General features: G+C 31.0%; 2 protein-coding genes across 2 annotated transcripts in view; both read left to right on the forward strand.

Annotated features, from left to right (window-relative positions):
• Nucleotides 1-25,355, forward strand: part of LOC145312473 (uncharacterized) — a 396,718-nt gene that overhangs the window by 112,398 nt on the left and 258,965 nt on the right. The window lies entirely within an intron of this gene.
• LOC145311949 (uncharacterized) overlaps nt 1-25,355 on the forward strand; it is a 135,924-nt gene that overhangs the window by 11,822 nt on the left and 98,747 nt on the right. The window contains exon 2 of the mRNA XM_080151022.1: nt 4,942-5,548. Coding sequence (XP_080007148.1) covers nt 4,942-5,548 — 607 coding nt within the window. The remainder of the gene's footprint in view (nt 1-4,941; nt 5,549-25,355) is intronic.

Here is a 25,355-nt window from a genome sequence, read left to right on the forward strand (position 1 = left end):
GTTGAGTTTCCAAACGTTCCAACCACTAATTGTAATCTATAGAAGGAGTAATTTTGTGTATCATGATTGGGGATATATATCAATTTATCGGTCATTGTCTTATCCCTTTAGATCCCTGTTTTTTTTTACATTTTAATTGGAAAATATTTGATTGTTTTACATTTGTTTTTAAATGAATTGGAATTAACAAGGCAAAGTAATTTTATTTCAAGATTCATATCAATATTCCTAAGTTAACCTATTAACATAAGTAAATCAGTATTAGCTATTATACCAAATAAATACTCTCTAATACTCCCTTTGTTAGGGAGTTTTCAAAAGAAGTTTTAATAAAGAAAGAAAATTTTAAGGTTATTGAAAAGTTGGGAAATAAAATGATAAGTAAAATAGAATAAAAATTTTAATTATCACTTTGATCTTACACCAGATTATCATGTACTCTTATATAGTGAACCTTTTAGCGGGCTAAATTGATCATTCACCCCATCCCTCTCAATTGTACAATTTTTCTATTCACGTATATTCTACATAAATTTATCTGACATAGTTTTTTTTGTACATTAAGCTTGGTTTTTAATACAACATAACGCTAATTTGATAATGAAATTAGTGTTTTGTTAGATAAAATAATATTTTCAAAATTGGATTTTTAAATTTTAAGTAATTTACTTTTCCTTTAAACTGTAAGAAAGTATTTCTGAGTTGATTTATTGATTACAAATTTGATCAAGTGGAAATTTTTGTGAATGGCCGACAACATTTTTTAGAGTACAATAAACTATATAATTCAATACATTTAACTGGGCATAATTTATAATATAAAAAAGTCATTTTTATGGTATCTAAAGAAGTCTAGAATTGTTTTGGGATGATAGTATTTTTTATGGGGGCGATTTCTAATGGGAGGGTAGAGGTAGTTTCCCTTGAAATAGTTATGAACATTTCCTGGACCTTGTAAAGCTTAACTGTCAACTTAAGCCACAGATACACAGACACTCTGTTACTTTTAACCTCCTAACCTAAACTTAGGTAGGACCAAAACAGTCCAGTGGTTAGAAATCTTTGAGTTCAGACAAACACACAGATATACATCTAGCCTCTTTTAAATTAATATGAAATGATAATCCTGTAAAATTGGTTTGGTAGCGTGCTGAATAATATCTAAATCTTTTTAAAACTAACTCAAACCATATTATTATGAACCATTTAAAAATAGCACATAATCTTAGAACTTTTAACTCTTTAAATGAATGGATTGATAGATGTTTATACAATGTTAAAAGAATTTTAGAAGTATCAAAATAACTTCTAAAAATATGGAAGAAAAAATTAAAATCAATATTTTGCAATATATAATGCAAAACTGGCAGATTGGTGCAAAATATGAAGGCAAATACTTAAAGATTACTCAATTACCATAGATTTATCTCAAATGCATCGTTTAAAAAGAAATTTTAGCAGTTTTGAGAAAACTTTCAAATAATGTTCTAATTAAGACCAATTACAATCTTTTGCAGCTTTTTAATCTTTTTCTGTCTTGAAAGATGGAAATTCTTAGCAAGTCAAAGATTCAAAGATTTCTTCTATTTTTAAAAGTATATATTCAGCTTTCATCATATAGAATTGAAGAATCATTTTATTTTCTGAAAAAAATATGAAATATTGGGTATAGTCCCTTTCGTGGCAACGCCCCTTAAGGGGCGATTTGTCGTCTTTTTAAAATGGCTCTTATTAGGTTATTTTAGGATGGGTTAGGTTATATTGGGTTAGGTGATTACCCCGCAGGGTTAGGTAATTGGCCCTGCAGGGATAGAGCCCCCCACAGGGGCTAGAAATAGGAGAAAAACTACTGTGAAAATACGAAGAATCGCCTCTGAAGGGGCGTTGCCACGAAAGGGACTATACCCGAAATATTTTATAATATTTAATGGATAAAAACTAATAATATTTCATTTTGTGGATGTTTTTACCGTGGATTTCCAAGTGGGGCGGGGGGGAATAAAAAATTATAAATTTAAAAATAACCCTAAAAGCTTAGACGTCCTTTGTTTTATTCTTGTATAAATTTCATTTCTTAGCCATATATCAAAGAAAATCTTTTAGAACATTTTAATTATTTCATTATTGAAAAGATGGAATTCTAGAAGAACCTGGAGCCTAAAAAAGGCTTTCATTTCATGTCCAGGGTTTAGAAAGGTCCATTTTTGTGGTTATTAAAGTAAAACCTCGCCTAGGGCTGTGTTGCCCTCTATATTACACACACACAGACACACACATACACACACACACACACACACACACATACAGACAAACAGACCTAATAGGATTCAAGTCTATTTTAGCCCTTTTCTTTTCCCTCATTACAAAAGGTTTAAAATATTCTGGTATTTTCTTTTATTCTTTCTCTTAGGGTGTCCCACTTTTAGGTCAATACAAAATTTACCATCCCATTATATAAAGTAGTAAGATTGTTTGTCTGAAGCTTAAGATCTTTATAACTACTGGACTGATCGGGTTCTTTATATTAGGTAAGGTTCACTAGGTCCCTAAATGGTTTTAGGCTACTTTCTAATTTTCATATTTTAGTCTTAGGTTCCTTTCTGCCCTTTTGAATACAGAGCGACTTGAAGCTAGGTGCGCAGTCGCTAGTTTATTAATTTAAAAGTAATGTTATATTTTAAAGTCAGTTTATATTCGTTAACTAAGATCTAAAACGCATTAGATAAAATTTTTTTATTTTCTTTGATACTTCTTGGCAGGTTTAATGTTGTTTATTATACTTTGGTTTGATTCAAAGGAATATATTTGAATCTGCATATCATCTCACCTAACAATTATATTCCTTTCATTGTATGGCTTTTTCTGGAAGTTCCAATGGTGTATGGCAATAAGTTACTCTAAATTGATATTTAGGCATTCTAGCAATTTTAGTATCAGTAAAAGATTTTGACCTCTTTGTTAACCCAAAAGCGGGACCCCCTAGCCCATACAAGAGTGCCATATATTGTTTTCATTGGTCCGACCTGCCAACTCAAACCATTACATTCAATTCAACTAACTAAATCTCAATAAACATTAACATAATGGAAAAAAAGAAATAAGTTTCTTTTTTTTTTGAAGGGCAAAACAAAGTTTTTGAATATTGACCGATTTTCAACCTATTAGTTTGAGCATTAAAAAACAGGATATATTGAGATTAAAGTAAAAAACTTTTAAATATGGGAAATTATGTTTTAAAAAGAGAATTTATGCCTTGTTAAGTAAATCGCAAAAACTTTTGAAAAACTTTGAATTATATTATTAGATCTAAAAGTTCATCAAGGCATGCAGTCCAAATTTTTTATATAAAATAGTTTTTTTAAAAGAAATATCTGTATTAAGCCTACGACAGGCAAAGAGAGATAATTTCATTTTTAGAATCATTTTTTTTCTGTAAGGTTACCCTAATCAAGGTTTATTTTCGTGAGAATTTAGCTGTAAGACTGTACTTTAAAATTTTCGGAATAATTGTCCATTTTTGTGTATGTATATATGCAAATGAAATTCAAATCAAATACTTTTACATTACCCTTGCTAGGGTAAATGCTATTTTATGGAAATCATAACAATTTATAGTTCTTGCTTTCACATAGAAGATCCACTACAAAAAGGCAATACGAAATAATTTAACAAAAAGTAGGACAATTCTTAAATAGGAATATTTAAATCATATTTTTCTTTAGAAGATTTGAAAATAAAAAAAAATGGGAATATATTCCTCTTTGGACCTTAAGACCTTAGAAATTTGTAGTTTGAATGTTTTTTTTAAGGAAGCTTTGTTTGTGGTTATGCAACTAGTTTTAAAATAAAAAGTCAATGTATTCTTTTAGTTGCTCCTTTTTCACATGGGATTCATTTACAATCCTGCAAGTTCCAGGAGTAAAATTGGATCCTAGTGCCCTCTAATTCTGGGGTGTTACAGTGAAATTACAACCTTAGTGATACTGGTATTGTACTGTCATATTATTACTTCTTATTAACTTTGGAAATTGTCTGGTTACTTTAAATCCTGTTTATCTGGAACCATTATGTTGACATACAAATTGAATGGTTTATTTTGACAGGTCAATATATCGTTCAAAATCTAATTTGATTGATATTGACAAACTAAATTATTACTACTAGAAACCTAAGTAATTTCTTTTCTGTTGATATAATAATAGCAACAAAGTACAATAGGGAATATTTTGTCTACTATTTTAAAATCAATTTATGGGTGATTTTATTTCAAAGTTTATGCATAAGAGAAATCAAATAATTTAGAGCTACAATTTCCTTGCTAACAGTCTTCAAATAGATAAATTTACTTTAGGAGAACTGAAGATAAGTGGGGAAAAACTATTGTACCTCCATTTATTCCATCTCATTCTAGAATAATATTTCCTATTATAAATTTTGGATGAATTCTTTGTTGATGATAATTACAGTAAAATATTGTATATGAAAGAAACAAATATGTTTTTGTCTTGTTTTGATTGAAATTGACCAGTAAAAATATGGTGCAAAAATGACAATTTCAATATCATCCTCTTTCTCTAAAAATACCCCAAATTGAAATAATGTAAAATTCATAGGCCACTAAAATCTAGTAGTAACCTAAATTTAAATTTGCCTACTTCATACACAATTCGATTTGTTAAAATCATCCAACAATTAAAATTAGTATTTTATTGTATGAAGCTAAAGATATCTAAATATACTGGTCAGGGAAGCTTTATAGATGTCATTGGGTAGTTTTAGCCTAATTTCATGACCTCTTTCGCCCTACTCCAGAGGCCAGGGGCGAAGCAACAAGTTAAAATAGTAGATATAAGTTTCTGTGTAGATTTTACTCTCTAAAAGTGAAGTAAATAGAAGAAATATACCATGTTCTAACTATTTTGATCGTAAAATTTATTTTAGTGAGTTAGAATGGACTGAAGAAGTATCTGTTACCACTACCTCTAGTAGCACCATGAGCTCTACACCCAACCAGACTCGAAACTACGAGCCGCCTAGCGGTCAGCAGCTGCCGCCACAAGGCTACGAGCAGCTGAGCAGTCAACATCATATACAAATGTTCCATGATTATCAAATTATTATTCGGGACGACAGCGGACTTAATCTGCCAGGCAACCGCGGCCTTAATTCACCTACGTCGCCGATTATATTAAGATCATCACCAAACCCCGCCGTTATTGCCGCCGACGCGGGCTCGCCGTTGTCAGTCGTCAGCGGTTGTGTAGTGAGTGGAAACAATAGTTTTAGTGGCGGATTTACACAATCATCGCCAGTGACCAATACAAGCGGCGGCAGTATATTTTCCTCCCCGGTTCAATCGCCGTTTCAGGACATTAAATCCTCGCCGACGCCACAGAGCGCCGGCGGGACGCCGTTACGGCGCAGCACACCAGAATATGCTGCCACACCATCGCCGATAACGGCGGGTGGAAGCGGCAATAGTTCAACAGTTTTCAGTAGCCAACTGGTTAACAGTAATTCGCCGACGCCTTATACAGATGCAACACAGGTAGGATATTGATTTTTTTAAAAACTTAAAGATGAAGGTTTTTACGTTAGAATCAGCAAATGTATGTTTTAAAAGTAAAGGAAAATTTCATACATTTAAATTATTCTTTAGCTTCTTAGGTGGTTAATTTGAATAAGTGTGTCAGAATTAAAAAAACGAAGGTCAAATAAAAGACCTAAGCCAAATAAAATTAGCATCGCTGTTCAAAATCTTAAAAAAAAAATAACCTTGTGCCAAATCCTCCTAGGATTCGCCATTTAAAAATCATATTAAAGTAATACTGAACTACCTTATTATTCATGTAAATTGTTAAATTGTAAATGCTATACATGATTTTTTCGTTTGGCTGAGAACCAGTTCTAATCCTGCAGATATTAATCGGGTTTGAAGTAGGGTTGGGCCGGATATCCGGTGTGGCCGGATATCCGGCCATTTTCAATATCCGGCCGGATACCGGATATTGAAACTATCCGGCCGGATATCCGGCAATATAATCTTTTATATTTTACAACAAAAATCTCTGTTTTTTAAAATCTTCAATGGCTTTAATTTTCTTATTATTGAAGCTAGAAGAACAATATGTTTATGTTTATGTAAATTTTATATTAGAAATCTCAAAACATAAATTTTGGCGGTGGCAGCAGCACTTGGCAGCTGCCAGCCGCAAACTGACGGTTGGCAGGTAAACGGCAACAGATTTTATGAAATTGTAATATGTCATGAAGATATATAAAAAAGCCTAAGTTTAAAATTTGAAATCTTCAAGTAAAAATTTGCGGTCACAGGAACCGTTTAAAGATATCTGGAGACTTGGAGGTTCAGGACTTGCAGGATTATACCTGGAACCTGAAATCGACTTGAACACCTATATTACATATGAGGATGTACGACTATAGGATATTTTAGTATTAGATAACATGAAATGCTTTGTTTAAGTAAAAAAATATTTTTACTTTTTACCTAAATGACCTTACCAGATTTGCTGGTACTTGTGCCCGCCAGGAAGGAGGTATTAAAAAAATTTTAACTCTCAGTTATGTGTCATACCCATATTTCGAAAGTCACTCAGTTAAACCCCTTACCTTTTATACACAGAAAATGGGATAGAAAAAAAATCAGAGGGGGGGGGGAGGCATTCAACGCCACCTCCCCGCCAATCCTCCAACCGTTAGAGATTGATATTACAGATTGAGAATAGTAATAGTTAATTAGATTTATTTACTAAGCTTTTTTTGTCTGTAGCAAAGGATCTTGCTAACTTCTGAACTGATATGGTTCTCCTTTAGAGTGAAGCTTCTTATAAGTCTCAGGGTGGTTTTAGGCTGTTTAATTTTATAAAAAAGTCGTTGTAAGGTTTTAAGTTATTTTTCTGCACTTTCATGTCCCTTCTGATATATATCCCTAGATACTAGGGACGCAGACGCTAGTATAATATAAAACACCAGTTTATGAAGAAATTTTTTTTGCGGGAATAGTCCCTTTCGTGGCAACGCCCCTTAAGGAGCAATTATTCGTATTTTCACAGTAGCGTATCTCCTATTTCTAGCCCCTCGCGGGGGACTCTAACCTTGCGGGGCCAATTGCCTTACCCTGCGGGAAAATCACCTTACCAAATATAACCTAACCTAACCTAAAATAACCTATTAAAAGCAATTTAAAAAATAAAACGAATCGCCCCTTAAGGTGCGTTGCCACGAAAGGGACTATATCCTTTTTTGATACTTTAATATGTAGTAATTTGGCCGGTTATCCGGCCGGGTATCCGGTAACTTGGCCGGATAACCGGATATCCGGCATTTGAAATTAGCCGGATATCCGGTATCCGGTATCCGGCCAAAAAAATATCCGGCCCAACCCTAGTTTGAAGCCTTGCGTACACACTACCTTCAGTGAAGAAAAGCTTCAGTTTTTTCACAATGAATAAATTTCTATACATTATTTACCAATTTGTTTTTGTGGGAAAATGACACAAAAAATTGAAACCTGATCAACTAAAAATAAATTCTCATTGAAAATTAAGCTGAAAAGAAAGTATCCCCATCTATAGATATTTTATCAGGGGTAAGGGATTAAATAAATACACTCAATTGTCCAATGATGATATTCTTAAAATTAAAGGTCTTTTCAATAAGTGTGTCCATTCGTTTTTTTTGCTTGAAATTTTATAATAAAGTGATATCATATGTTATATGTAATGAATAAAAAATGTTTTTTTATGTTACAAATACAACGCTCGCCTCAATAGAATTTGAATAAAACTACTGTTAATAATATTATCTTATTGATTATAATTTTTCATCTAGGGTTTAAAATAAGTTTTCTGAGCATTTAAAAGCTACACATAAAGAATCTATTGATATAAAATAAATTAAAGTTAAAGACCAAATTCATTTTGCAGTAAAGCCTTTCTTTAAGTAGTTTTTGTCTATACAGCCGACCTTTAAATATTAATCTTTACAGAATTTTTGGCAATAAGCAGAATATGAAAAAAAAATTTATGATTTATTAAGAATACCAGCCAAATTTTATTTTACTATGATACCTAAATTCACGTAACATATTTATCTGACAAAAATTTAACTGTTCCTTTAACAATGATATTTAATAGGGTGCACCTATTATGAAAAAATTATAATATTTGCCAGGAAATAGGGAGTATCAATATTAACAAGGACATTTAAGTTCAGTAGAGCAAAGCTTAAAATAATTGGTAATAGCTTACTAATGGCCAGTTAAGCATTGACCCCTCATTTAAAAAAAAATTAATAAGGGGGTTATTATTTTTCTTCTCCTATGCTTAACATCTGCAGTGGACCCTAACCCTGCGGTGCCCAAACCTGCGGAGCTACCCTGTATCCAATATAACCTTACCTAACAAGGGTATTTTGTGTTACGGCGCAAAAAAGTAATACTTTTGGAAAAATTACAATTGTTATGATGTAGTTTTAATGATTATAATTTAAGAAAAGAGTGATAAAACAGAAAAAAAAATTATGAGCAAATGACGCCTTATAATTAAGATAATCCTATCCAATTATATACAGTAGTATGCGTTTTTTGTCTGTCCCGAAGGATCTCGCTAACTGCTAAACCGATATTGTTCTACTTTACAGTGAAGCTTCTTATAGGTCATGGGAAGGTTCAAACTATTTTTGGAAAGGGTGTACTTACCCCCCTCTCCCCAAAAAATATTTTTTCACTCTTGAAACTCAAATTAAAAATGGGATGAGGCCAACTTTTTTTCTCTCCTACCTTAAGTGCCCCTAGAGGCTTCTAGGGGGCGTAGCCGCTATTGAGAAATATATGTTCTTTTTGTATGAAAGTTTGGTAGCTATTGTCAATAAATCACGGACTATATTATCTTTTTCAAGTTGATACATCACAGGGGTGAACAATTTGATTTAAAATATATTTCAATGAAACTTAAACATAGCACCCTCTTAAGTCTATTGCAGTTTAGCTAGCTAGATGTTTAGTAACTGCATTATTGTGCTTGTTCCATAACGTAGTGTTGGATGGACATGCAGACTTACGGATATTTCCTAGTTATAGAGTAGCTGCGCTAATACAGAAAAATATTCTCATAGCACTGAGAGGTATGTAAAATAAAATCTTCATCATTATCATACACATACATACATATGGGATAGTGTGGGAATTTTTGTCTCGGGGGAGTTTACAAAAGTAGGGCTTTCCCTTCGTCCTAGGGAGCTGTGGGAAATTAGGACTTATGAATATGTGCGTATGTATTTATAGGGGATGGGGGGGGGGGGCGGGGGGTAAGGTTAGAGGGGTTAAAGTGATGCGAATTTAAGTTCCCTAAGGGGGTAAAACAAGGGTTGAAACGGAAGGGGGGAGGGCGAATACGTGGGAATCTTTTTAGACTATCAACAAGTATTTTTAATGTTCATGCATTACTGTGATTTTAGTTTTAATAGATAAAATAGCCTATAAATTAATTAAATAAGATAATTTTTCAAAAGAGGAGGGTTAAGTATTTCTAAGCCGTTTTTCTCATCACAGGCAAACTTTATTCAACAAATCCAACAAAATGCAAGACTCACATGCATATTTGACTTTAAAAAATATTTATCTAACTTGTCATAAGTTTCTCTTCTTCCACTTACTTGTTCTTTTTCAACAAAAATATTTTATGTTTGTTGTTCTAAGCTTCCTATTGTTGATCACATCTATCCTTGTTTTCCTATAATTTCATTCTGTTGCAATGTATAAAGCCCTATTTAGTTTATATATATAGAGAAGTATTTCACATGATATTTAGGTATTCAATGAACATTCTACTAAATTATAATCATACAGATTTGAGAGCAAAGCTTCTCTAAAAGTCAATCACAACGTCAGATTTATTTGTTTTCTAATCAAAGAAGAGTTTCTTATTCATTTGTAACTAGCTAAGCATTATAATTATAGTGTAATAATTTCAAAGTATAATAAATCATCAATCCAGTTTTTAAAAGATTATTTTTAGATTGACATGATATAAAAATTCTCTATGGAAAAGTTAAAAAGACTATGACTGATTTGTTAATTTAATATCTTATATTTTATGGATTCTGTTATTCTTGTTTTCAATTAATTTTAAATATTTCAATTTTCATTAGAAATGTCTTTTGGAAAATCCAAAATTCTTTTTGATAACTTACTTGATATGAAAGTATCATATATCCAGAGAGAGAGAGGAGACAATGGGCTGTTTATTACACTAGTCCCCAAAGTCTTATATATTAACGTTTTCTTATTAGTTGGATCAAAATCTTTGGGGACTTCTAGTCAATTTTGATTGTATTTTTCTTCACTAAGTTGAGAGTTGAGTGTTCAAACATTTCCATACTTAATTGTAATTGTGTGTATTATCATTTAGGATGTATATCAATTTATCGGTAATTGTCCTACCCCTTTAGATCCCTGCATATATCAAAGAAATTATCTAGTTAAAATCAATTCATAGTTCAATTATTTCAGAAGTTTCTAATTTAAATTTTTTTATCATTTCATTATCATTTAAGACTATGTATATTAAGTCAATATTAGAATAGTGTTACTTTTTAAAAATGGACATAGTATACGTCGATATACCTTATTTATTGGTCAGTTCGTTCATCCAGTAGGAGAGGAGCCAGCTGTGAGTATCATTTTATTACATGAAAATCTGATGTAACATCCAAGTAATTACATATAGATTTTTGCAATTTCTATATAACGTAGATTAGCTAAATATATGCTTGTCGTTAATATGTTAGTTATGACAACTATGATGTAACATAGTCTACACAAACCATTAAATTTAAACACATTTGCAGTGTTAGATAATCTTTAAAACCGTAAAACATCTATTTTTAAAGATATTTATTGGCTATAGTTAATACTATTTTCTCTTAAATATAATACATAAAATCTGATAAAAATAATGTATTAAAATTCTTTATAAGATTTGCAAACTTAAAATATTATTTTGAACCTGTTAGAAATGACGAAAATTACTTTGGACACGACCAGGGCGCTAATATCTACCATTAAAATTGGCCAATGCATTTTTAGTAGCGTAGCAACTCTATGACTAAAAAGCATACCTATAGCGTAATGAATCATTTACTCTAAAGAGGTTCAGATGAATGTAATACCCAAACTTACCCCCTTATCTTAACTTAAAATCGTGTTTCTAGCTCCCATCACTACATGGCTATTAAAAGCCCTTAGTGAACCTATCCTTTAAAAAAAAAATTTACTCAACTTTGTGGCGAAATTGCTAAAGCTTGAAATTGTGTATAATAATTTGTCACAGAAAACTTCCAAAACAGCTTGAATTCAATATTCAATTAGGGGGTTTAAAATGGATAAGACAATGGCCAATAAAATGATGAACATCCACTATGATGATAGACAAAAAGAACCCTCAAGTAGATTACAATTAGTAGTTTGAAACGTTAGAATACTCAACTTTATGCACAAACCAATCAAAATTCAATAAAAGTCCCCAAGCTTGTTAAGCCAACGAATAAGAAAACGTCATCATAAAACTTTGGGAACTGGTGTAATAAACAGCCCAATGTCCTCTCCCTCTCTGATTTTTGAATGTGGTTCAATCTCACAAAAAAAATTAAATGGGAAAAAAGTTTTTTTGAAACCTCCGCCAACCAAATAAAAATAAATTAAAATAAGATTTTAGCACTTTTTCGCGGCTTATGGATATTATTGTCCTTGTTTATTTAAGTTTTTTTAGTGTGAGTCATATTTTAAGTTATTTTTTCAATCTCTTTTTGAGATTAATTTAGTGATTTTTATTATTCTTTATGAAATAAGTATAAAACAGTACAAAATACAGTATATAATTGTCAAATTTTATGATTTATTATTTTAATATGAAATGATATTTAAATTATAGCCTTTTTATAACAATTTAACGCCAAGTGTCATCACTATTACAAAGAAAAATTGATTTAGTTGTAATTTTTTACATAATAATATTTCTCTTTTGAGAATAGTTTAGTACAGTTAAATAATCTAGATTATTTAATTTGATGTAAAATTTAATGTAAGGAAAAATTATTCCAGTATGGTTTCCAAACCGATTATATCCGCTGGATTAGAACCGGTTCTCAGCAATACAAAAAAATAATGTATAGCATCTATAAAAGACGATTTCCCACGAATATTAAAATAAAATCAATACAAGTTTTGTAAGCCCTTTTCCCCCAAAAAAACTGTTTTTAATCTTATAATTTTTTTTTATAACCGCGGAAAGAACTTTATAATTAGGATGCGATAAATTACTATTATTACTCTTAAACCTTCCATTAAAACAAAAAAAATCGACTCGGTAGTTTTAGTAATGTTTTGATAACAAAATAAGCAAGCTTAAATTTTTAAAAGACACTTTTTATCCATTATATAATGAAATATCTCGCTAACCATTGAACCGTTATGTTCCTCCTTTTTTGTAAAGCTTCTTATAGGTCCCGGGATTGTTTTAGGCAATTTCATTACTATAAAAAAAAATTTTGAGTACGGTTTTAGGCTATTTTTTTTTCTTTTATATCCCTTCGATTATACAGCCTCTAGATACTAGGGACTCGCAATCGCTGGTAAGCTTTAGAAAACATTTTTTTTATAAATATAATACAATACATTGTATCTAATAATAGAAACAGACAAAACTAACCTTCACCTTTGAGTTAGAAATATTTTTTTTTACAATTTTAACAATTTTTAGTGTCCAAATTTTAATGACAACCCTTTGACAATTGAAATGAAAAATACCAATTTTTAGACCTATACACAATACATAAACAGGGATATATACTTGGAAGAAAAAAGTACCATCGACGTATTTTCTGCCCGTACTAAGGAAATCAAATATATGTCTTTTATTTTAAGCAATTCTTAACCTCTCGATGTTGACAGTTATCCAGTGGTCCGATAATGAACGCAAGGGCAAATGAACACTAATATTCTGCTACCAAAAGTTAAATTTGTATTCATTTTTGAAAAATGTTATTTTAGAACATAAGCCTTATAGAAATATTTGGAAAACTCAAGAATCACTCATATTTACAGAATGTATTTTATGAATACATATACAGTACAGAGTATAGACTGTACAAAATAGAGCTCCAAATATATATAGTTCTACCATTTTTAGGAATACTTAACTCTTTTTTAGCTAGTATCCGTTCTACTAATCCAAAATATCCATTCTTTACAATTGGAACAGGGGGAAAGGGGTATTGCAAATATCACAAAAAAAAATTATTATTAAAAGTAGTAAGGTTTTCTCTAAAATTACCTTAAACGTCGAGACTTCTAAACTTTTGATTATAAGGGAAGCTTTAAGCATTTAACTGGTCCAAGTTTTGTTTTAGGCTATTTACAGTTGTAAGAACTTAGTTCTCAAAAGCGCAGATACGATAGTTTAAGCTTATTGTAAGTGTAAATTCATTATATTATTTAGGTGATAATTAGATATAACAATTATATTCTGATATTATAATCTTTATATGTTCTGTTGTAGTTTATCTCTTTGCCATATTTCCATAACCCCTTTTTCCTCAATTTCAAAAATTTTTAAGCGGAAATATAAATTTTGATGGCAAGGTCCTTCTGGAAAGATAAATACTTCTCAAACAAGGGTGTCAAGAGTTTTTATATTATTTTCTGTAAATTCTTTTATTTCTACAAGATCTAAAGTAATAGGTCGTGTTTTTCTTTGTTTCTTTACATTCCATAGTGTAAGTAGTTGCATGACTTTCCTTTGCAATGTTTTAACATAGATTGAGCTGTTTTTTTGGGGTATAAAATAAACTTTTCCTTAAAACATTTAGCTCTTAAAAATTACTACTAATATTTTTTTGTTGGGCATTGGATCGTTGTTAATAATTTTCATAAAAAAGAAATCTGTTTCGGAAACCAATCTTACGTTTATTGTAAATGTTAATTTCTTTTAAATTCTTTGCGGATTTCCACTCGAAAAAATGTGGAACCCCTTATTACAGATATGACATAAATATAAAATTGTCCTATATAGTGAATATACATCTGTAGCTCTGTATTGTACATACATACAGCTGTTATACAAATTTCAATGACAACATTATGACTAAAAAGAATTTTAATATAGAAAAATTTTATATAGGATACTCTTCATTTGAATTACATACAAAATCATTTTAAGTCACGTGGAAAGGTGGAAAGGTGGAAAGCTTTTCATAATGGTGACCTAGAATATTGTGCGATATTTTGTTTGATAAATGTCCGTGTGTTTGTACCGAAGGATCTCATTAACCTGTACACTGACATGGTTCTCCTTAACTGTAGCTCATCATAGGTCTAGGGAAGGTTTATAATTATTTTGGGGGAGGATAAAACAACCCCTAGGGGCGTAACCTTTACCATTAAATAAAATGTTAGTATATTTTTTTCCTCAATGAAACTCTTTCTTGTAAAATACAAAGAATCTTAAAACTTTTACCTAAGTCTTATATATTGCAAAAATCTTTGATTCAAAAGAATCCTAAAAATATTTTGATAATCAGAACAGGATATACATTATATTACTCTAAAAGTGTTTAAACATATTTTAATGCCTCCCTCTAGCCATAAAAGGTGAATTTTAAAAACTTGTACGACCGTGAAAAATCAATTTTCCGTCGCCCTATTGCATTTTTTCTAAGAAATTGGTATTTAATACACATTTTATCGCTTTTGGTTTCAATTTTAGAGTAACTCATAGGAAGTTATCCACTTAGCTTCTAATACAACGATAATGATTATATTAATACTTGGATATCTTATTTTCATGTTCTCTAATAAAGTAAAACTTGCATCGGGTTAAAATAATGATTCCCCCCTTAACCCCGATCCCCTCTCCTACTGGATGAACGAACTACTGACCTATAAACGAGTACCATGTTAGCAAGCTAAATTGACGATAATTTTTCCCCCGTCATAATATCCACGTATATTCTACATTCATTACCATGATTTATTCGACATGGACACACAGACCTTTTTAACCAATTAGTACTGCTGTTTTTTAAAACGAGACAAATAATCCTGCATATATTTGATGTCGAACTTATAGAGTTGCTATACTCATTCAAATATGATAAAAATCGAACTAGAGATTTCATTAATAGTAGGTTTAAAATTTTGCTTTAACATTAAGGATAAGGGAATTAAACAATGAATTTTTTTGGTCATACATTATGACTTTAGTATAGGATAATTATTAAGTTAATTGTGTAATAAATAATTCATCAGCCATTTTTGCAACTCTCCATTCCTGGTCTAAGTCAGTCTGTTCTAATATTTCCAGACTGTTGAATGGGGGAGGGGGGGGGGGGTAAGTCAGAGGGAAGAGAATTGACCTAATTTTACACAAATTTTTATTGCCAAATTGCTGTTAAACATTTTTTTACAACTATTTGATTTTCAAACTCTTCTGTAAATCATGAAGGTAGGTGAATGGATACAGAATAAATGTGGATATTATGACAGTCAACATCACATCATGAACATCACTTATTGGCCAGTTCGTTCATCCAGTATGAAAGATATGGATAGATTAAAGAGGGAGTATGGGGGATCGTTAGTTTTGCTACAAGTTTTACTTGATTAGAGTACATGATAATCTGGTGTGAGATCCAATTGATAATAAATCCATCGGTGTCCCTATACATTTTAAATAAAAGTATGTCTGATTTCAAAGCTTCGCCGCAATAAATTTTGTCATCATTGTAACCTTGTAATTCAACCAAAAATACAAATGTACTTTTTCCAACTTTTCTTTAAAAAATCTTTAGAAAATCAAACAAAAAATATTTCAAAGGCTTAGCCCTTAACATTGAAGTTTTTCTACTTCATTAAATCCACTAAAAAGGTGTTTTCAGATCTTTTTTGAATTATCCTTTTTGTGCAAGTAGAAAAAAATTAAACCCCTCTCTTGGAATCCTATCCTTATAATAAAGTAACAAGTTATCTGTCTGTTTGTTTGTAATGAAGGATCTCGCTAACGGTTGAACCGACACGGTTCTCCTTTACAGTGTAGCTTCTCATAGGTCCTGGGAAGGTTTATAACTATTTTGGGGGAGGGTTCCACTACCCTTCCAAGAGAAATCGCTCACAGAAAAAAATTCTCTCACCCCCCCCCCCCCCCAAAAAAAAAGCAAAATCAGCGAAATAATTTGTGGGTGAGGGTTGAAACATATTTAACTAATATCTTATATAGAATGCTACCCTTCCTTTCACTCCACTTGAGTCTAGTTCAGTCTGATTTCATTTCAAATCTGACAACAAAAGTTCTGTCAATATTTCAAACATTTACAAGGAGCTAAGCTACTCTAAAATTTCAATTTTAAATAGCTTGTCACTGTGAAATTTGCTGCAATGAGCTGTGAGCATTGACAAACTTGTCTAAAAATTCTAAGAGTGAACATTACAAAAAGCAGGGCTCGGCAGCCGCGCGTCAGCCGCTTGTAAGCCTGAGACAAATTGTCATACTATAACTTTGAAATTCAGCTCAATGTCTAAACCTGTTCCTAAACAGACAATACATCTTTTAGAGAAAAAAATAGTCATAATAAGAGATAACATGGCACAAAGAAAATTGTAATTCTTCCTTCAAATTATTATGTAATTACTCCGCTACTTGTGGACCAAACTTTCTGAAAGTTGAGTATTGCTGGCAAGGGGACACAAAGAAAACTTAGTTCTGATATTATTAGCTTGTTATAGCTCCGCTACTTGTGGACCCACCTGTCTGATAGTTGAGCAGTGCTAGCAAGGGGACACAAAGAAAACTTAGTCATAATATTATTAGCTTGTTATAGCTCCGCTACTTGTGGACAAAACTGTCTGAAAGTTGAGTAATGCTGGCAAGGGGACACAAAGAAAACTGCAGTTCTTACTATTACACAATGAATGTCTCCAGTGTTCCTTCTTAAATACTGAAAAATAGTATTTAATTTTTAGCAATTTTTTAAAAATTTTTATTGAAGAAAAACCAATTTTTCCTGATTATATGATTAACATGAAATTTAAATAATAGTTATTTATCCCATCGTTTTATAGACAGCTTTCCGCGGATATTTAAAATAAATTTTTAAAAAAGATTAGAACCAGTTTTGTTAGTCTGGTATTAATTTTATAATTTTTATTTTAATATTCGTGGAAAATACATAATTTTTCAGTATGGCTGAGAATCGGTGCTAATCCAGTTGATATTAATCGATTTCGAAACCATACTGGAAAATGAATTTATCTTTAAAAGTTAATACTAAAATGTATTAAAAAGTAGTGTAATCATTTGGACACCGTTAATATTAGTATTGAATGTTGAAATCTGTGTAAACTTCACCCAATTCCAATATGTCTAGTCTAACTAGGACAAGTTTGTTCACGAGTTGCACAGCAGCAATAAACTATATTATTAAGTACTAAAGTACTCAAGGACTACGGTTTTTTATGTCTGTAGCTTAAGATTTCAATAACCACTGAACGGATTGAGTTTTCCATTTAAGAAAACTTACTTAATATAAAGGTCCCAGAGTGGTTTTAGGCTAGTTCCTTCTTTGGATTGAAGTTTTCATGGTGGGTTTTAAGTATTTTTCTGCCAAACCCTTCTACTGTGAAGACGACGCCCTAGGTGCTAGGAACGCAGGCCCTACAAATAAAAAAGTAATGACTCTATTAATTAATATACAATAAAAAAATGCAAATTATAAAGTATTGTATCTTAAAAATACTGGGCTGTTGAAATTACGTACATTTGATATTTCTATTATAAAGTTTATGTCGACTAAACAGCAGTTGTAAAAAGTGGTAATGGCTGAACTAAAATTGACATGCAAATTTTTCCAATCACAGCATTAAAATTTATTTCTGTCTATCATATGGCTTTAATTAAAGTGGTCATTAATGACATATTATCGAAAAATTAATATTCTAAAGAGAATAAGACTGCTTACCTAATCTTATAAGAAGAATTAGTATTTGTACGGACGGACGGACCGACGTAATGACACAACCAAATAGAAGCTGTGTTGCTTTTAAAGTAAACTGTTGCTTTTTCCGTTCTTTGTTATTATGAGAAATTTAAATAAATAAAAGGAAATTTGAACAAAAAATACACAAAAGCACATCTTACAAACAACTCAATTACTTATTCTGGACAATGAATATATATCCGCCTTTATCTTAAATTTCAATGAATAGTTGACAATTCAGTTCTTTATTGCATTTATACAAAAACTTCCCTCAAAGATGTTTTGATCAATTGCTTAAAAAGTGTTCATACCAAATAGGTTATCCTAAAAAGTAGCAAATTTAACTTGTTGATTTTTAAGTCATATTGTTGACATAAAAACGATCGACTATGTCAACATGTCATAGCTGATATTTAATTTATCCAATTTTTAAAAGCGAAGCTTTTTCTATAATTAGGGTCGGGCCGTCCGTCCGTAACGGATAGCTTTTTTCGCTAATTTAGGCATGTTTAGAATTTTAGAATTGTCCTATTGATTTCAAACTTTACATGGTGATTCCTGTAGTAGTTAGTTACGATTTAGAAAGCGTAGCAACTCTATAATCATTACCAGAATGTCCGTACGTTCATTTTAAACATGTTGATTTTTCTACTTTTTTAACAACAAATTTTTATGTAATCTAATAAATCGATTGATCTGATTGTTGGTATACTGATTCCTGGGACAACAAAGTACAATATTATAAGCGAAGCAACTCTATAATTAAGTCCTAAAAATGTAAGTATGTCCATAAACATTATTCTGTATCAAGCAAATTTTCAACAATTTTACTTACAATTGTTTCGACATTTATACATTTATATTCTGATTAATCAGTTCTGACACTATACAAGTGCTAGTGTCCGTTTGTCCTACCGTTTCAGTGCTTCGCTTTTATGGATATTGTCATCCTTGTTGTATAACTTTTTATTCAATACTATACATTACTTCTAAAGACTTATATCTACCTTGTAATTTGATAATTAAGATTTTATTTATTATTTTAGATTCATTTGTTATCTTAATCAACCTCTAACTAAATCCTGTCATATAAAGTAGTAAGGTTTTTTTTTGTCTGAACCGTAACATTTCAATTACTAATGAACTGATTTTGAGGGAAGCTTTACAAATGTCTGGATGATTTTTGGCTATTTATTATTAGATATAAGCTTGGTATGGTTTTAGGCTATATTTCAGCCCCTTTCTACTCCTTCGGTTATAGAGCCCCTAGATATAAAGTAGTAAGTTAGTTTTTTTTGTCAGAATCTTAAGATTTCATTAATTACTTATTGAATTCACCTTTCTAGGGAAGATTCATAAAGGTTCCTGGGTTGTTTAAATCTATTCTTGTTTTATATTTTAGTTTTATTTGTTGGATTTTGAGTTCACCATGATGCAATGAAAGCTTTCTTTTGGTTGTATGTTTTTTACTAATTCATTGATAAAATTGATCACTACTGGGAAACTGTATGTCTTTATGTATATTGTTTCCTTTATTTAGATTACTGATGTATTAGTAATGTTGCGTTGTAGTTCACAGAAGGATAAAGGATGACAGTATCTATAATTGTCATATAAAATAAAGATAAAAGGGAGGGGACATTGGATTATGAATTATTTTTGTTTGCTGTCTTTAGAACTTTGGGGACTTAACCATGTTGTACAAACATTCAGTTTTAAGCTTTATATACAGAAATGGCAAGTATTTTTATCATAGATGGGAACGTACATCAATTTATTGTCTATTTTCTTATCCCTTCAAAACAGAAGTATAAAGACGTACTCAGTACTTACTTTTAGTTAAACTTTTAAAATCAATGCCTTAAAGAGTTACTAAGCTATCCAAATCATACCTTATTGTTAGAGGAATATTGATATTTAAAGAAAATTAATACTAACACGAAATAGTAAACGAACTATGACTGACCTCAATGTTAAAAATCTTTTCTAGTATAGCTTCAAAGCAGATCATTATCCCCTGGATTAGAACCGTTTCCTAGCCATACTGAAAAGCCGTGTATAGCATCGAATTAAAGACAATTTTCAAAAAATATGTTTTTTACATCATAAGAAAGCTGTCTATAATACGATGCGATGAGCAACTATTAATAATATAAAATCCGGGAACTACAACGCTACCCCATAACTAATAAATCTACTTGTTGAATGTATGAAATATTAGTTTTCAATGAATTATAGTTCTCTGGAGGAAAAGAAGAGAAAGAAACAAGGATGATATTGTCCACAAGATAAAATAAGCCAACAATATATGTCCGAGATATAGAAAAAGGGGAGATAGAAAGAGAAAAAAATGTTGTCACAAACACACAGAGAGAGAAATAGAGAGAGAGAGAGAGAGAGAGAGAGAGAGAGAGAGAGAGAGAGAGAGAGAGAGAGAGAGAGAGAGAGAGAGAGAGAGAGAGAGAGAGAGAGAGAGAGAGAGTGAGAGAGAGAGAGAGACAGAGAGAGAGAGACAGAGAGAGAGAGAGAGAGGGAGAGAGACAGAGAGAGAGAGAGAGGGAGAGGGAGAGAGACAGAGAGAAAGAGAGAGAGAAAAAAAAGAAAAGAAAGAAAGAGATGTCTCCCCGTAGGACATAAGATCGAGTGCATTCACTTTTTGTGTTCAGACGGAAATGTAATTCAACACCCTTAACTCATGTTTTTATTCCACGGATATACAGATACAGAAATAGTCCAAAAACAAGAATTGTGTTCAACAACAACTATGAAGTGCAGTAATCGTTAAAATGTTTTTTTTGTCTGAAGCTTAAGATCTCAATAATCACTTAACTGATTTAATTCTTAATTTTATGGAAGCTTTTCATGGGTTTCTTGATGATTCTAAGCTATTTATATTTTAATGTAAGTCTTTGGATGGTTTTGGGCTATTTTTCTGCTTGGATTGCATAGCTCCTAGATGAATAAAGTAAAGATAAACTTATATTCTTACATTATACCTAAATAAATGAACCTTTAAAATTTTAAGACAAGTAATTTACAATGAGTTTAAAAACTTAAATTGACTTATTCGGTCTTAAACAAAACATATTGATACTGTCATCTTTACAATCATTTAGTGATGGCCGGGCCTCCAGACGACAGACAGACGGACGGACATTTTTGCAATAAGTTGTATTGCCATTCCATTTATTTCTGGGTTTTTTTCGGCTAGTTTCAAAAATATTTTTTCTAAGGGTGCCTAATAGAGGGCAAAATAGGCAGGAGATTTTTGGGTGGGGTTGGGGGATGAAAGGAGGGGATGAATGAGGGTCAGTGCATTCAAAAGTTCATTGGTATTGCAACAATTTAGCAATTAAATTGAAAGTAGCGAACCTTCTCGTCAAGTCACATTTTTTGGGTCTGTAATAAGTTGGAATTCATTAACATCTATTCATTGGGTATAATATTTTTTCTGTCATTTCTTTTAGTTTTTTTTAGCAGTGCAGCTACTCTATAACTAGGGTTCTCCGTCCGTCTGTTAAGATAACAAAAATTATTAATACACCCTTGCAAACAATATACAATTAGACTTGAATTAGTTATCATAATAATTTACTATTATATTGATATTTTTGTTACATCAAAATAACACTACCAGAAAGAAATATATATTTTCTAAAAGGGAAAAAGGAGGATTGATAGACTGAAAATTTTAGGGAAGAGAGGTTCCAATAAATGGATATGTCTATTGTAGATATATTTATCTTCCCCAAAATAAATATTTAATCAAACTGTTTTACTTTCTTTATTTGAGATTAAAGTTTTTAACTTAACAGAAGAATGGGGTGGGGGTTTAGGTTGTTTCAGAATTTTCCTACATAAAATACATATAATTGGTAATGAGAATCGTTATTAACGTTACCCGTCATTGTTGAAACCCAAAATAAAGTACTAAAAAAGCTATTATAATGCATTTTTAGTCAATAAGAGACAAATTAAACATAGATCTTTGTATTGGAGAAAAAAGTAGTTTATCACACATTGACATATCCTTTCATCCGTGTTATTTAATACTGCACAGAGGCTTAGTAAAGATTTACTACATCCTGACTGACTGTTGTATATGCAGCTACAAAAATAACCTACATTTTAGAGGCATAGCTATTCTATAAGTTTTATCCTGACTGACTGGTGTATATGCAGCTACAAAAAAACCTACATTTTAGAGGCATAGCTATTCTATAAGTTTTATCCTGACTGACTGTGTATATGCAGCTACAAAAATAACCTACATTTTAGAGGCATAGCTATTCTATAAGTATTATCCTGACTGACTGTGTATATGCAGCTACAAAAATAACCTACATTTTAGAGGCATAGCTATTCTATAAGTTTTATCCTGACTGACTGTGTATATGCAGCTACAAAAATAACCTACATTTTAGAGGCATAGCTATTCTATAAGTTTTATCCTGACTGACTGTGTATATGCAGCTACAAAAATAACCTACATTTTAGAGGCATAGCTATTCTATAAGTATTATCCTGACTGACTGTGTATATGCAGCTACAAAAATAACCTACATTTTAGAGGCATAGCTATTCTATAAGTTTTATCCTGACTGACTGTGTATATGCAGCTACAAAAATAACCTACATTTTAGAGGCATAGCTATTCTATAAGTTTTATCCTGACTGACTGTGTATATGCAGCTACAAAAATAACCTACATTTTAGAGGCATAGCTATTCTATAAGTTTTATCCTGACTGACTGTGTATATGCAGCTACAAAAATAACCTACATTTTAGAGGCATAGCTATTCTATAAGTTTTATCCTGACTGACTGTGTATATGCAGCTACAAAAATAACCTACATTTTAGAGGCATAGCTATTCTATAAGTTTTATCCTGACTGACTGTGTATATGCAGCTACAAAAATAACCTACATTTTAGAGGCATAGCTATTCTATAAGTTTTATCCTGACTGACTGTGTATATGCAGCTACAAAAATAACCTACATTTTAGAGGCATAGCTATTCTATAAGTTTTATCCTGACTGACTGTGTATATGCAGCTACAAAAATAACCTACATTTTAGAGGCATAGCTATTCTATAAGTTTTATCCTGACTGACTGTGTATATGCAGCTACAAAAATAACCTACATTTTAGAGGTATAGCTATTCTGTAAGTTTTATCCTGACTGACTGTGTATATGCAGCTACAAAAATAACCTACATTTTAGAGGTATAGCTATTCTGTAAGTTTTATCCTGACTGACTGTGTATATGCAGCTACAAAAATAACCTACATTTTAGAGGTATAGCTATTCTGTAAGTTTTATCCTGACTGACTGTGTATATGCAGCTACAAAAATAACCTACATTTTAGAGGTATAGCTATTCTGTAAGTTTTATCCTGACTGACTGTGTATATGCAGCTACAAAAATAACCTACATTTGGGAAGCGTGGCTATTCTATAACTAAGATCCAAAACCATTACGGATATGTTGGTATTAGAAATTAGGTTTGTATCAAAATATAAAATTTTCTGCATAATTAGGGTTTTTATTTCATCTGGAGAAAAAAATTTTGCCTATAACTTATTGGCATTAAAAATACACTCTATTAAGTGAAAAATATTACACGTAACATGATAATTTAAACCCAAAACATGGATGACAACATCCATAAGTAGATAATTGTAATAACAGCAAAGCTAAAAGGGTGCATAACAGATATACAGACTCAGGATTCTGTTCTCAAACGACGGACAGAGAGACGGAGGAAAAGATAGCTGGACGGACGGACAAGTATTTCGAATTACAGAGTTGCTTCTCTACTAAAATTTTGTATCAATAAATCGAATATCTCTAGATAAATTCTATATAAACAGATATATCATGAGAAAAAACATCAATAAATGTTGAGTTTTATCTTACTTTTAATCTTAATTCTTTTAAAGAACCAAAAAATATGAAAACAAAAAATCAAAGTATCCGCTTTTCATTGTTTTTAAGTGTTACAAAAATAAAGATATTGTTTTTTTATCTGTCTATTTAATGATTATTGTCTATTCTTTTTATGTAATTTATAATTGTTTTGAAAATTCCAGTCCTTCTAAAATTTCTAATGCGCTGTTATTAAATCAACATATTCATAAATATTATCATGAAAATATATCGATATTATTTTAGCCATTACCACTTTTAATTACTGTCAAGAACATGTGAATATTTGTATAAAAAATGGTAGAGCAATTTTATCATGATAACTACTCGGTAGAAAATGGTAATGGAATTTTTTAAACTTACAAAATACTTTAAATAGAAGGGGGATATCAAGTATAACCTAAAAACTTCTTTTTTTTTATTCCCTCGTTAACGCTGTGCACGCTTCTGCCTTTAAGCTAAAACTCAAAGTAGTTTTCTCCACACAAAAAAGCTTCTGCTATTCTACCTTATTAAATTCCTCAGAAACCGTCATTACTTTTTTTTCTTTACACTGAAAAACACTTTGAAAGATTTATCAAACTGATGAAATCATCCGGTTTAAATTAAATTTAATGGGTAAAAAGTTAACTTAATTCCTAGGGTATTTTCTTAGAACAGCAAAATACTGGGAATAGGAATTTAATATTTCCACAATCAAATACAGAAATATTTAAACCGTCTGGTTGTTTACGACGCTCCTACCATCAAAGGTCTTTGCATTAAAAATAGTTTAAACCATTCTTATACTTGAATCTACAAATTTTATAGCCTGAAACCATCCTGGGATATATGTGGACCTTCCCTTAAAAGAAGAACTCAATCGTTTCTGTATTCATAAAAATCTTAAGCTTCAGATAAAAAAAACCTACTGCTTTATATAATTGAATAAGTCAGACGGAAGGACGGACGAACATAACGACATCAAATTGCTATATATTTACCTTTCTTTTTACTGTGTTCTATTTTATTCTTTTACTGTTTCGCGCAAACACCTCCATAAGTTTTTTTTGTAGATTAAATTAAAAATAAAAGATAAAAAGTTACTTCTGTTTCCTACTCTATGTTTTTTTATGAACTCAACATGTTTTTAATTTCAGATATTTTTCTTCATACATTTGATTTATTATTTTCAAATTCAGTCGATTTCTTTAATTCTTATATACATTAGATTTATATTAAAGAATAAGGAAAGCTTTGTTTTAGTCCTGGGTAGGTTTTAAGCTAGTTTGCAAAAGGCTAAGATTTACATGCACAAATCTAGATAAACTATTTAAATTTTCACTATTATGAAAAAGATATTGTAACACAATTTAATGACAAATTTGAAGGAAT

The sequence above is a fragment of the Acartia tonsa genome, chromosome 1 (assembly GCF_053477335.1).
Source record: "Acartia tonsa isolate MP-2025a chromosome 1, ASM5347733v1, whole genome shotgun sequence".
Lineage (NCBI taxonomy): Eukaryota > Metazoa > Arthropoda > Copepoda > Calanoida > Acartiidae > Acartia > Acartia tonsa.